Source organism: Necator americanus, chromosome I, assembly GCF_031761385.1.
Source record: "Necator americanus strain Aroian chromosome I, whole genome shotgun sequence".
NCBI lineage: Eukaryota > Metazoa > Nematoda > Chromadorea > Rhabditida > Ancylostomatidae > Necator > Necator americanus.
The window spans coordinates 29,415,888-29,428,361 of NC_087371.1; the positions used below are offsets into that span (position 1 = coordinate 29,415,888).

A 12,474-nucleotide genomic window follows, 5' to 3' on the forward strand; every position below is an offset into this window, starting at 1 on the left:
CAGAGCAAACCGGTAGTGACGACAGATTTTGAAGCAAAATAACCCCTAACTATCAAAAGTGAAGACTTTGCAATAGTCCAGCCCTTGTTGCAACTGGCAACGCCACGTTAACAGCAGAGTTGAAGCCGGAGTTATCAAAAAAAAAATTAGCATGAGCATTATGTATTTATTGTCGAAAAGTTTTGACTGAAGAATAATGAGGAAGTTCTGGTGACAAAGCTAATTTCCAAAGACATTTTGCGCTCTTATAATCTTTTCCGCATGAAAAAAAAACAATGTGCAGAGTTTCTAACTTCAGACGGTCATCTGGAGCCGGCTATACGAGCCTAATTCCTATTAACTCGCGATGGCTCTGCTTGTATTATCCTGATATTGCTGTGCTTACGTCCCAGCACACAGTCAAACTAACCGATGTAATGGAACGAGCATGAAAACTTTTGCCCGAACACTCTTCGACCTGGGCTACTCGGGTTTCTCGATGTCGATAGGGAATTCAAGCGAGACGTAAGTCTTGAAGGATATGCAACGGTGACATGTGGATGGATTATTTGCGTGCTCTAGCTGCAGAACAAAAGAATGAACAGAGCTGTTTTCAAATGCGAGGAACCTCCTGGAAGGTGCGGGCAACCGCGTCAGGAGATAATACGACACCCCTGATTAAGTTAACTCTAGTAAGTCAAAGCAGTCAGTTTCAGCTTCAAACATGGGTGACCTATGAACGCTAAGAATCGCTAAGCACAAAAAAAAGCCACATCAGTGGTCACGATAGGAAAGTACACCACAGACATTCCAATCGGAAACACACTTCTGCACCAAATGTATCCGATTGAAGGGTCCTTAATATCCCGAATGCCATAAATTAAGGAAGAAAGATCACGGAAGATTTTTTTAAGAGGTTCAAGAAACTTTCAAGATGGTTCAGGTTTAAAACTCCGTGGATATCGACGGCCGTCAGCTAGGCAATGCAATTTTTGAACTTCTGAATGCAGTGGCATTTATTGTACTTTTTTTAGAGTTAAAAACATTCTCTCTTTATCTCCATCCGTTCGGATTTTATCAAAGGGAACACGTAACAAAATTTTTGCTGTTCGCGTCTCAGCAGATGTAGGTAGAGTAAAGGATTAAGCATACGAATACAAAAATTATCACACTCAGTTCTTCTCCCTCTTCGCCTTCCTCTTTTGACTCTTTGGATTCATTAATTGAACCCAGCGGATCTTTTAAAGGCAACTTTTGCACGGACATAACAACCTTCCATTTGATTTGGAGACACTCAGGGTAGGTGGATCAAATTTCATTGTTGCCTTCAAATATTTGTTCATTTTGCTCGTCTCAATAATTTAAAGGTTTACATTCCGCACTTGTTATTACTGTTGTGAACTTGAGGAGCATCATAAGTATATTAGTTGAATAAGAATTTGAACTTTAACATGAGTCAGAACTTGAAAGGAAGAAGCTAATTCTGGAAGATAGAAGCAAAGAGGAAAAAAGAAGTGCTGTTTATTCTTTACAATTCATTATTCATTCATGCTTCGTTCTGAACGAGAATAAACATCACTTTAGGGAAAATGGAATTGAAACCTGAGATTAATTTTAATTAAGGGGAGTATATATTGTATAGTACACTGATTAAACCAGAGAATATGCTCCGTTTGCGAAGAAACATGTCGAATGAAAACAGTCGCATTACAAAAACCCTGCCAGCACAAATTATCAATGTTCAGCAAATCACTTTTTGAAAGAATGTTAGATTCAACAGGAAACAGGCAAGTTTCTGCTTATTTTGATCGGTATAAAAGGCGTGAAGTATTTTGAAAGCCAAACTTCAACAATGCACTTCCATCCTGTGGTAAGTTCTTTTCTTCGTTCTCTTACAGATCCAGGATCCACTTCAAATATTCAGAAGTTGCTGATCACCTTTGCCGTCATCGACGTTGTCAGTGGGTTCTTTGCTATTGTATTTCATAAATGCTCCTTGAATAAGTTAAACCACAAACTTGGAACATGGGTGAATTAACATCCGGTATTCTATAGAAGGTGTTAAGAGTTAGATTTGGCGAAGTAGATATTAGTAAGTTTACGGCAGCGGTGTAGTGGCAGTTTCCTATTGTTTTAAGACGGAAAGTTTTACAGCGGGACAATCCAACTCGCCTGGTGGAAGCGATCCTACCACAACCGCGGCAGGTGTGACTACCACCACGATTGCTCCGAGTGAGTACGAATTTTTCGGCCTTTCTCTGAAATTAATGAAGACGTTGCTGGTAAACTTTGCCTGCGAAGCATCTACACGAATTCCTTTGTACTCTTCGATGATGCAGCAGGACATCAAAAAAAGGGCAGTTGGCTTCATGTCTGCTTCTACAGAGCTAAGCCCGTATGTCAATGCTATTTCGGTGCTTTTCCTTCTCTCATATAAACCAGGAGGATCACCTGGAGGCTTTTTGGGATGAACGAGGACGTGCGCCAACGTAAACTTAAATCAAATAGTTTGATATGATATTTCATGAAGGACATAAACTGGAGAAATTGGGGAATACTTTGCAAATATCTGCTTTTTCTCCACTTACTTATTACACCGTGAATTTTGACAACCGAAATTAAACCGTGAATACCGCTCAAACTCTTATTCCAATCTTATTTTCAAGGTGAAAACACGATGTGCCCACAAAACCAAGTGATAACCGATGCTGTAAGGAATACATTCCTAACACGATTCAATCAGATAAGGTGTGCTGATTGCTGCAGCTTCTACCTTGATTGCTGTAACTTAACGGTAAATCCAATAGATCACGAGTTGCTCGAGGTCTTTTCGTCACTAGTTCAGGAGTGTATGCTCGTCAGGCATCGAAAATGATAAGGCTTGTGAGTAAAACCGTGAGATTTCTAAACGCTTTGTAGAACAAACATTATTTCCCATATTCTAGACCTACAGTTGCCCCGCAGAGACCAGTGCCAACAACTGGGCTGTACGGTGCCAGAACATGGACTCGGGGACAACTGCTTATGCTGAAACCAGATACATTTATCAGGGAACTACTGCTGTCTATGACACCGTCGCGAGAACGGTGGACAACTTCAGTTACATAGACAAACCTACCTCTCTTTTACATTCTTGTTCAGGCTGTGAACTCTTGGAGGGATGAAGTAAATACTGGACGTCTGCCCATGTCTGGGACGACACCACAGTATATTTACCAAACAAATCTTGGAATACCAAATTTTGCAAAGGTAAATCATAAGATTTTGACTCAGAAAAGAAGAAAAAAGATATTATAAAACTGAGAATATTTATGCCGTAACTTAAGATGGTTTGGGACACTGAGAGGCAAGTTGGCTGCTCGATAACAAGATGCTCTACATTTACGAACGTGGTTTGCCACTTTACTCCAAGGTGCGTTAAACTTCCGATTAAAATTAGATTTGACACGTGAAGAGTTTATTCTTCAGAGGAGGTATTGCTGGCACTCCAATGTACAAGGTAGGGCCTAACTGCAGGCGTTGCGCAAGAATTGCATTGCCCACCTGTTCTGAAGGACTCTGCAGCCCTTGAGAGGACTGGAAGAAACGGTGTCGAGATTTCTCCCACCTATCTACAGTACAAATAAAGTACTTGCAATGCGACTAGTGTATTGTAGTATTAGGGCGTAGACAGTTTTACAAGTCATCTCACATCTAAGTGTAATCACATCTAAGTATAAGTTAATACTTTGAGAAGCAACTCAAGCGATGTGCACAGGTTTTGCCAAAGACAATTGAATGTAAACTCTCCGTTCGCCGCGTGCAACTTTCTTAGCACACTGCTCATTTTTGTTATTTCTCAAGAAATGTGAAAATCGGGGGAGTAATCTGATATATTGCGCAGCACTACTGGTTATTATGTTGGTGAAAATTAAAGGTTGTTCCATGAGAGTAAGCACTCTTTGCTAATTCTAACTTTATTTTGGTTCTTTTTTTGTATAGAGCGGGTGTACCGCAGTCGATAGGATGTTAGGATGTGTGAGTGAACAATACGTTTTTTGTGGTTCGAAACCACCATAGTGCCTACCAAGCCTTTCATACCTGTGTGCTTGACAAAATATTACCAAGCTCTTCATGGAGGATAAAAACTCCGACTTGATACATCGGGCTAGTCTCCACAAGTCATTGTATAAGACAGACATGCGTTCGAAAACTGCAAGTAATGCTGGAATGAAGTGAAAGCTCATTATCGAACCGCAAGGGGATTGATTAGTGCCAGGCATATTGTCTCTTACTTGGTGTGGAGGACTGAAAACAAGCATTTTAGCGTTATTCAATCTCTTTGGGGTGCACTAGCGTGTCTTTCTTCGACTTCTGGGTAAATTGAGGAGGCTACACAAATTGCGGATGAATCCAGTCATTGTTTATTTATGTTTTTTTGTTATGCCAACGAGGTTTAGGTGAGACTCTATTATTAGTCTGACGTTTCGACAAACTCGTCTTTATCAAAGGACTGAAAACGGTTCGAGGTCTTTGATCTCATGCATATCTCATCAAACTCGTCCTCTCTTCTTGCCAAGCCTCGAGGTTCTTCTAAGTGCACCACGAAAGACCTCAAAACCTCAAAAAGGAAAACAAATTGACCTGTCTCCTTATAGGTTGACCCTAGGGTGAATAAGATTTACGCACTGTGCAGTATCCTGAAGAACTGATGTCTGGATAACGTTAAGGAACTGTATATGGGACAATCTTATAACTACAGAGAGCTACGGACGACATGACGTAACTAGCAACTGATAAGCATTCATTTTTGTTATTTATGGCTGGATTTCTGACGGGAATCCAGAATGCTTATAATGGCTTCCCAGCAGTAGTGCTATGGTTTCATGTTTTATCTCTTTGAAGTCGGGTGCGTGTCATTAGGAACACACCCTCTGCGACAACTTAGCCCTGAGAGATTAGACTAGCAACGACAATTTGTAATTCTGTTGGGCAATAGCTGATAGCATCGGCAGCAGATAGCGTTGTTCTGCCCCTACCTCATGCACTATCCATTTTATGTTTTTGCTCGCTTGTGTAGTATTGGCGAAGAATTTTAAACTTGCAGTAGTGATCAATTATCACTTCAAGTTCATAGGGATCAGCGCTAGCTGAGCTAGGAACGTTGTGATCGAGGAGGGCCCCTCAGAACAGAAGGCGGACATATTATAAAGTCATAGCTTACTTTTCTCAAGTCATAGGGCAACTCTGACTTGCCGCTCTACTTCTTGCTTCCACGCCTTCGCTATGGACTCCTTACTGCAGCGAGATAGCCGGAGGATCAACTGCGCAATGCTAACTGCGCTCCTTAACAGTTATAAACTAGACAAATTGCTCGTAATGGATCAGCTGTTGGTCAGTAAATCCAGACGAAACTACAGAATGCCTATCAACTTACATATAAATGGAAATTAATTTCTGTTATTTTCCGACGGCAAGTGTGACGATTACAATGAGGCGAGAGTACTGTGCAAGTTCACAGTTTGCGTTGTAAGCACTGACTACCGCTGGCAAACTGCATATGTATTTCCTTTATTTATACCCTTTTGGGAGATGAAATACTACTAGTTGTATTTATTGTATTACTCTGAACGTCCGGCTAACGCTAGGCGTTCAAGACTTCTTGCGGTCCTTACTTTGCTCGCCTTCTATAGTCAATAACAATTTAAGCAGGGGTACTTTCTACAAGTTTTGCCACAGAATTAAGCTCTTTTTGCTAATTACGGTTCTGCTGCTCCTTTAAAATATGTGAGCATTGTCGAACGATTATGCGGCCCTCTTGCTAAGGGTATCAGTAGCAGCACAGCAGCACACGCTATAGCACTTCATAAGTGCTCCGTGAATAAGTTAAACCACAAATTTGGAATATGGGTGAATTAACATCCGATACTCTATAGAAGGTTTTAAAAGTTAGATTTGACGAAGTAGATATTTGCAAGTTTACTACAGTAGTGTTTCCTATTGTTTCAAGACGGAAAGGTTCAAAGCGGGACAATCCAGTGATTCGTCGGGAGGAAGTGATGCTATCACAACTGCGGCTGGTGTCACTACCACCACGATTTGTCAGAGTGAGTACGAATTTTTAGGCGTTTCTCTGAAATTAATGGAGACGTTGTTGGTAAACTTCGCCTGCAAAACATCTACACGGACATTGTTACACGTTCTCTCTGTTCCTTCCTTTGTACTCTCCGGTGATGCAGCGCGACTTAAAAAGGGCAGTAGGCTTCATGTCTGCTTCCATAGAGCTATGGTCGCATGTCAATGCTATTTGGATGCCTTTCCTTCTCTTATATAAACCACGAGGATCACCTGGAGGTTTTTTTGGGATAAACGAGTACGTGCGCCAACATAAACTAAAATCAAATAGTTTGATTTGATTTTTAATGAGAGACCTAAACTGGAGAAATTGGAGAACACTCTGCAAATATTCGCTTTTTCTTTACATATTTATCACACCGTGAATTGTGAGAACCGAATTTAGACCGTGAATACTGCTCAAAATCTCATTCGAGTCATATTTTTTAGGTGAAAACACGATGTGCCCACAAAATCAGATGATAACAGATACTGTAAGCAATACATTCCTAACACGTTTCAATCACCTTGCTTGCCGTGAATCAATTGAAAACCTGAACTGAATAAATCCAACAGATCACGTGTTGCTCTAGGCCAATTTCTCACGACTGGGAACACATATGTCCGTCAGGCATCGCAAATGATAAAATTTGTAAGTAAAACAATGAGATTTCTAAACATTTTGTAACAAACATTATTTCCCATATTCTAGACTTATAACTGTGCCGCAGACTGAACAGAGAAGCCGCAATAACTGCCGCAGACAGACAGACAGACCCTTATCAGAAATAGTCATGACCGGGTTCAGATTAAGGTGTCGTTGTGACCTACCAAAGGATAAAGCATACATAGGTTATTCGCAGCCACACCAGCAATCTTTAACACTTCAATCGCTCCTTCGAGATCGCCATGCCGGAGAAGTTCACCCGCGTTGCTCGTCTCCAATTGGATGGCTAGCGAAGCATTAACGGACTGCTTAATCGTCTCTATGCACCATTCGTAGCCAGCAGCAAAACTTAAATACAGGTCTGGTTTAAAATATCTCCACATCTCACCGGATAGGTAGAATAGGTGTTACTAACTCTGAAGCAATAGCAGGACTGATCGTCTTAGCCGTCGTAAGGATCTTGTATTGAGTTTCATAAGCTGTGCACGAGGTTGTTGAATAAATATATTGGCTAACGTTTCGGTAATATCGCCTTCTTCAGAGCCTGAAATGGGCCATTCAATTTACAATTTAAACGACCAACCTCTCCACAACTAAACTGATGAACTCCACGCCTACTTTCAATCACCAATTTAGCGACTACACTGACTGCTCACCTTAGATCGGAGACGCCTAGTATGGACCGCTGACTGATCGATCATGAGTGATAATGGTTCGAATGTCAAATTCGGATCGGAAGAACCATTCGAGATATGGCGTGGGTTCCCGCGTTATCGACAGACATTCGCCCTTGCGGTTCATTTTAGGGTTTTTGGCTTGAATCCGAAATGCCTCCAGCGATTTCCGAACCAATATTTTAGATTCGTGCGCTAGAATTTGGACCCTAATTTCAAAATCGGCTCCGTCGTGTTTTTGTGTTCTATGGGCACTTAAAGGTGTCCATTCCCATAACTTATTCTTGCCGTTCACGTGCTCTGTGATGCGTACATACAGCGGTCGTGCCGTTTCACCGACATACTCGTCGCCACAGTTCGTGCAAGAAATCAGGTAGACCCCGGATCTCAAGCAGTCTCCTGGTCTAGCTGTGGGACAAATAATACAGTTCGGTGTCGCGTTGTTGGTATCGTACAAACGATTCCGAACTAGCTGAGATTTCAAATTGTTCGGTGGTATTTCAACTACCGAAATGGAGCTGTTCAAGTCTCCTCAGACACCGCCTGATGGCAGTGCTCATTTCATCAGAGATATGAGGAAAGCAGAGAAGTATTTTATCTGAGGTGGCGTTTTCCAATTGCCGTGCTCGTTCACTTCGGTATCGTCTCGTTTCAGACGTAGGACGTTTGTAGTGGACCTGAGGAGAGAAAGGAATCGTTAATCTTGACTCACGAAACTGCTGTCTCTTATGGTTATGAAATCCGAACGTCTGAAAGGAGACGATACCGAAGTGAACGAGCATGGCTATTGGAAAACGCCACCACAGATAGAATACCTGCTTTCCTTATATCTTCGATGAAATGAGCACTGCCATCAGGCGGTGTCTGAGGACCCTAAAATAAAAACCCTAAAATGAATCCCAAGGGCGAATGTCTGTCGATAACGCTCGCGCCATATCTCGAATGGTTCTTCCGATCCGAATGCGACATTCGAACCATTCGCCCTCATGATCGATCAGTCAGCGGTCCATACTAGGCGTCTCGGATCTAAGGTGAGCATTCAGTGTAGTCGCTAAACTGCTGATTGAAAGTAGGCGTGGAGTTTATCAGTTAAGTTGTGAAAGGTTGGTCGTTTAAATTGTAGATTGAATCCCCCATTTCAGGCTCTATTGGCGGTATTGCCGAAACGTTAACCAATAAATTTATTTAACAACCTCGTGTACAGCTTATCAAACTCGATACTACATTCACCTATGCCGAGGTTCATTGAAGGTCGAACTTTTCAATTGACGTAAGGATTGCTCGCTCTGCTTTCCGCTCCGCTTTCGCTCGTTGGCGCCGCTCCAACCGCTGAAGGCTGTCATTGTTAAGCACTTCCGTCACTAACACATCATCTTTGTCTTGAACGAATATCATAGAAGCAAAGATAGAGTTTAAAGGTTGAAAAAGATGGATTAAAGTAAAGAATAGGCTGTTTTGAAGTGGATTATTTCCGTGACCGAATAGCTGGGACAAAAAGAGCTTATATCTTATGATACTATTCGTGTATCATGCTTGAACGCAACATATTTCAAGGGAGTTCTTCATTAGAATAGGACCTGTCAGTACAGTAAGATTATAGAAAAGATTTGATGAAGTTATTCATGTTGTCATGTGGGGTGGTTCTAGCACGCTGTCGTCTATTGCAAGGTCGTTGAAGTATTGCGGAACGCAGCACAGGAAGCGCGAATTTTTGAATCACTCTATTTTTTGTGGGAAGAATTCTCTCCAGTATTTTCTAGTCTTGTGGAAACTTATCATTCAACAGTTATCTCCGAATGCTCTTGCTCTCATATTGGTTCATTGGTGCTGTCAGCAAAGCACTTCCAAAAAATGAACCTCTTGGATCAGTACAACATGGCTGCGAAAGAAGAAATTTACAGAACTAGAAAACTCTGTTTCTACTCTGCTGGAGAAAAAAATAAAGCAAGAAAAGAAAACACATAGAGAAAAAAATAGGTATAAACTAGCAGAATACCATCTATTCGCAAATTTTGGCCAACAACTCCCAAGAATAATCTTCGCATGCTTCTATTCTTTGTTACATTCGGGTCAAGACGACCTGAGTTGTGATGCGGTAGGATGCGTAGTTGCACTGGGAGTCAGATCGTTTTGAGCGACTATAGCAAAGTCAAAACCACATGAAGCACGCTGCAGTTGCGTAAGCGGTTGCGCAAAAAGCGGCTGGGTGGAGCGTAGTGGTCAGGATCAAGTATTGTTGAAGATTTTTTACCCTTTACACATATGGTCGAGCTCAAAACAATTTTAGGCAGGTTATCAGAGATAGGAATTTTCCTGACTTCGGAGCGAAACAAAAGGAAAATCCTTGTGATCTACGTTTCCTCGTCCCCGGTCCCATAACCTACGTTGGACTTATTCTCATCATCGTCATCAAGTGGGACATCGAGCAAATTTGGAATCCGTCGCGCATTCGATCTGCATCTTCGAGGCAATATCCTGTTAGTACTGAAATATACGCTGTCTCCCGTAACTGAGTAATCATCCAGAAGAAATATTGTGGACAGGCAAGGAACAGAGTTAATGAAATAGTGCAAGTTTCATGAACGGTAGAAAGAAGAAATGTGAACGGTTTGAAAGCATTAGAATAAAAAAAGAGCGTACTTTTAAAGTTTGTAATCGTTGCGACTCACCATAATTCAGTGCTGTTTTGAAATCAGTCCTCTCATCAACGCAGTGTTCGAATGTTGACATCGCATCATCATACTTTCCCATTTTGATGGACGCAACACCAATGTTATTCAAGACCATTCTGAATGTCTGGCTAAAGCCGGACCTCAGACTTTCTGTGATTTTAGCTTTGTTCCCTTTTACTGATCAATGAAAGTTCATAGTAGTGACATTTTCTGTAAAATCAGAATTCTCTTTCTCTAGCAACATTTTCTTCTTTCTTTTTTATTATAAATAAATGCAAAAGATCTCATAGTCTTCTTTCTAACGCGTCAGCTCTACATTTTGAGAATATTCGAATTTTAGCTTCAAACACTCCTTCGGTTTCTATATAATATAGACACAATTCTAAAGCATTACTCGATTTATGGGTGTTCTTCCTGTTTTCCCCAACAGCTATCAAATAATGATGTTTTAACATAAAATGACGTAAACAGCATCATCGTACTGATAAAGATAAGTTCCACATCAGATCATGTAAGCTGTTGGGTACTACTTAAGCAGCCGTTTGTGTGGGTGTTTCCACTTTTCGAAGAAGGCACGACACCAAGTTGAGAAAAACGTGCAAGGAAATAGACACGTGGAGGATTCATAGAGGTGCAATGCAACACGTGCAGTGGCCATGAATATGGAACGGTTGCAACGTCTAATTTACATCTCATCTGCACAAAGTTATTGCGCAGCGATTCGACGCCGTGGGATCCATCACACCCCATTTCAAAGCCACCTGGTGTTGGTGCACCAATTCGACGCCACTGGACCCGTCGCACCCACTTCTATAGTTATCTGGCGCCGGTGGACCCTTCACACCCTCTGCCTTGGGTATCTGGAGCCGGTGGACCGGTCACACCCGCTTCTATAGATGTCTGGCGCCGGTGGATCTGTCGCACCCGCTTCTGTAGGTATCTGACGCCGGCACACCCCCTTCTTTAGGTATCTGGCGTCCTTGGACCCATCGCACCTCCTTCTATAAGTATCTGGCGCTGGTGGATCCGTCGCACCCGCTTCTATAGGTATCTGACGCCGGTGGACACGTGGCACCCCCCTTCTTCAATTTCCTAACACACACACAGACACACACACGTGACAAAATAAGCACGTTTCAATATTATTTCGCTGTCCGGTGTCATTTCAAATTTCTTTTCTTTTTTTTTTGCTTTCCAGACATTCCTCTTTGCACATCTAGTTAAGTAAAAATGGCATCCAACGCCTGACGAGCGCCACTAATGTCTCGCAGACATTGCACCTAAAAGCTTATCTCACAGATACGGAGGTCTCTGTTTGCAACTAATACACCAAACCTGTCTTATTAATTTTATGCAGAGAATATATAGAAATGAAGCGGTAAAAAGGTCGAATGTTAAAAGGAGTTTAAAGAATGCATATAAAGTATTGAGAACTGATCAATATCCTTATCCTATCCTTTATTTCAAATCATTTAAGTCTTGTGAAAAATTAGGCGAAGGTGACCTGGTATAACTGGAAGTAATTGGACTTGGAAACTGCGGAGAATTTAAAAACGAAATATGTGGTAGAAAATTACTAGTTTTCTCAAGTGCCCATCATCAAATTGCATCGTATCTGCCTGGAATAGTGAAACTACCGTTCAAAAAAAAAAATGGTTTTCAGCTACTTTAATTGTTCTCACAGCACCTGTTCTCACCCTTAATCCTTTCCGACTTCAGGAACATTTTATTTTTTTTTTACTGTGATCTGATGTGATATCCATTTCGTTCGCTGTGTACTGAAAATTTATCAATCAGTAGATTAGCACCGAAGTGAAATCTCACTAGGACTTTTGTGCGAGGTTGAATAGTACTGCCAACGTGAGGTCAATACTCATGAATTCATCGAAACCCTTTTGTTCTCTGTATTCCGCTACCGCTCGCTTTCTTTTTCCAGCTTCATTTTCTTTGCCCAAAGTGTGAAGGAGGATTCCTTATGTGTAATTTGTACGTATAAGACATAAGTGCTGATCTCCCAAAAATGACCCCCTCATCTCGTTCCTGCCAGTATTGCTGCCCACACAGCAATCAAAATTTGGGTATAGTAAAAATAATTTAAAAAAGACAAATAAACGCCTAGTAAATAAATTAAAATAATACGATATAATAAACAAATAATATATTATTTTAAAAAATAGTAATTCTACAAGTAAAACAAAATATATATTGTAATACAGCGACATTAATAGAATAAATAATAACTAGAAATTATATGTTCATGTTAATTATATGTTCAATATGCCGCGTGACGTGTGCCAGATGGAAGAAGATCAAGAATAATAATCGAGGTAGAAAAGCATTCATTCTCTCGATGGACTGACCTAGACAAGGTTAGAATATTGTGTTTGAT

At 41.1% G+C, this 12,474-nt stretch overlaps 2 protein-coding genes across 4 annotated transcripts; one reads left to right on the top strand and one right to left on the bottom strand.

Moving 5' to 3' along the window:
• Positions 1-1,831: 1,831 nt before the first annotated feature.
• On the top strand, positions 1,832-3,605 carry RB195_007250 (uncharacterized protein; the record flags this gene model as incomplete). 2 transcript variants are annotated; one of them, XM_064180781.1, is made up of 10 exons in its annotated part: positions 1,832-1,849; positions 1,904-1,940; positions 2,134-2,211; positions 2,646-2,727; positions 2,787-2,862; positions 2,925-3,065; positions 3,121-3,228; positions 3,306-3,391; positions 3,448-3,478; positions 3,534-3,605. In XM_064180781.1, 10 exons carry the CDS (start codon positions 1,832-1,834, stop codon positions 3,603-3,605), a joined length of 729 nt encoding a protein of 242 aa, XP_064037623.1. The 2 variants fall into 2 exon arrangements, with proteins under 2 accessions (XP_064037623.1, XP_064037624.1); XM_064180780.1 differs by having other exon boundaries at positions 3,448-3,550.
• RB195_007251 (uncharacterized protein) lies at positions 3,591-10,200 on the bottom strand (the record flags this gene model as incomplete). Of its 2 annotated transcripts, XM_064180783.1 has the most annotated exons (4): positions 3,591-3,688; positions 6,921-7,058; positions 7,155-7,283; positions 10,083-10,200. In XM_064180783.1, 4 exons carry the CDS (start codon positions 10,198-10,200, stop codon positions 3,591-3,593), a joined length of 483 nt encoding a protein of 160 aa, XP_064037625.1. The 2 variants fall into 2 exon arrangements, with proteins under 2 accessions (XP_064037625.1, XP_064037626.1); XM_064180784.1 differs by lacking the exon at positions 3,591-3,688 and having other exon boundaries at positions 6,877-7,100.
• Between the last annotated feature and the right edge of the window lie 2,274 nt (positions 10,201-12,474).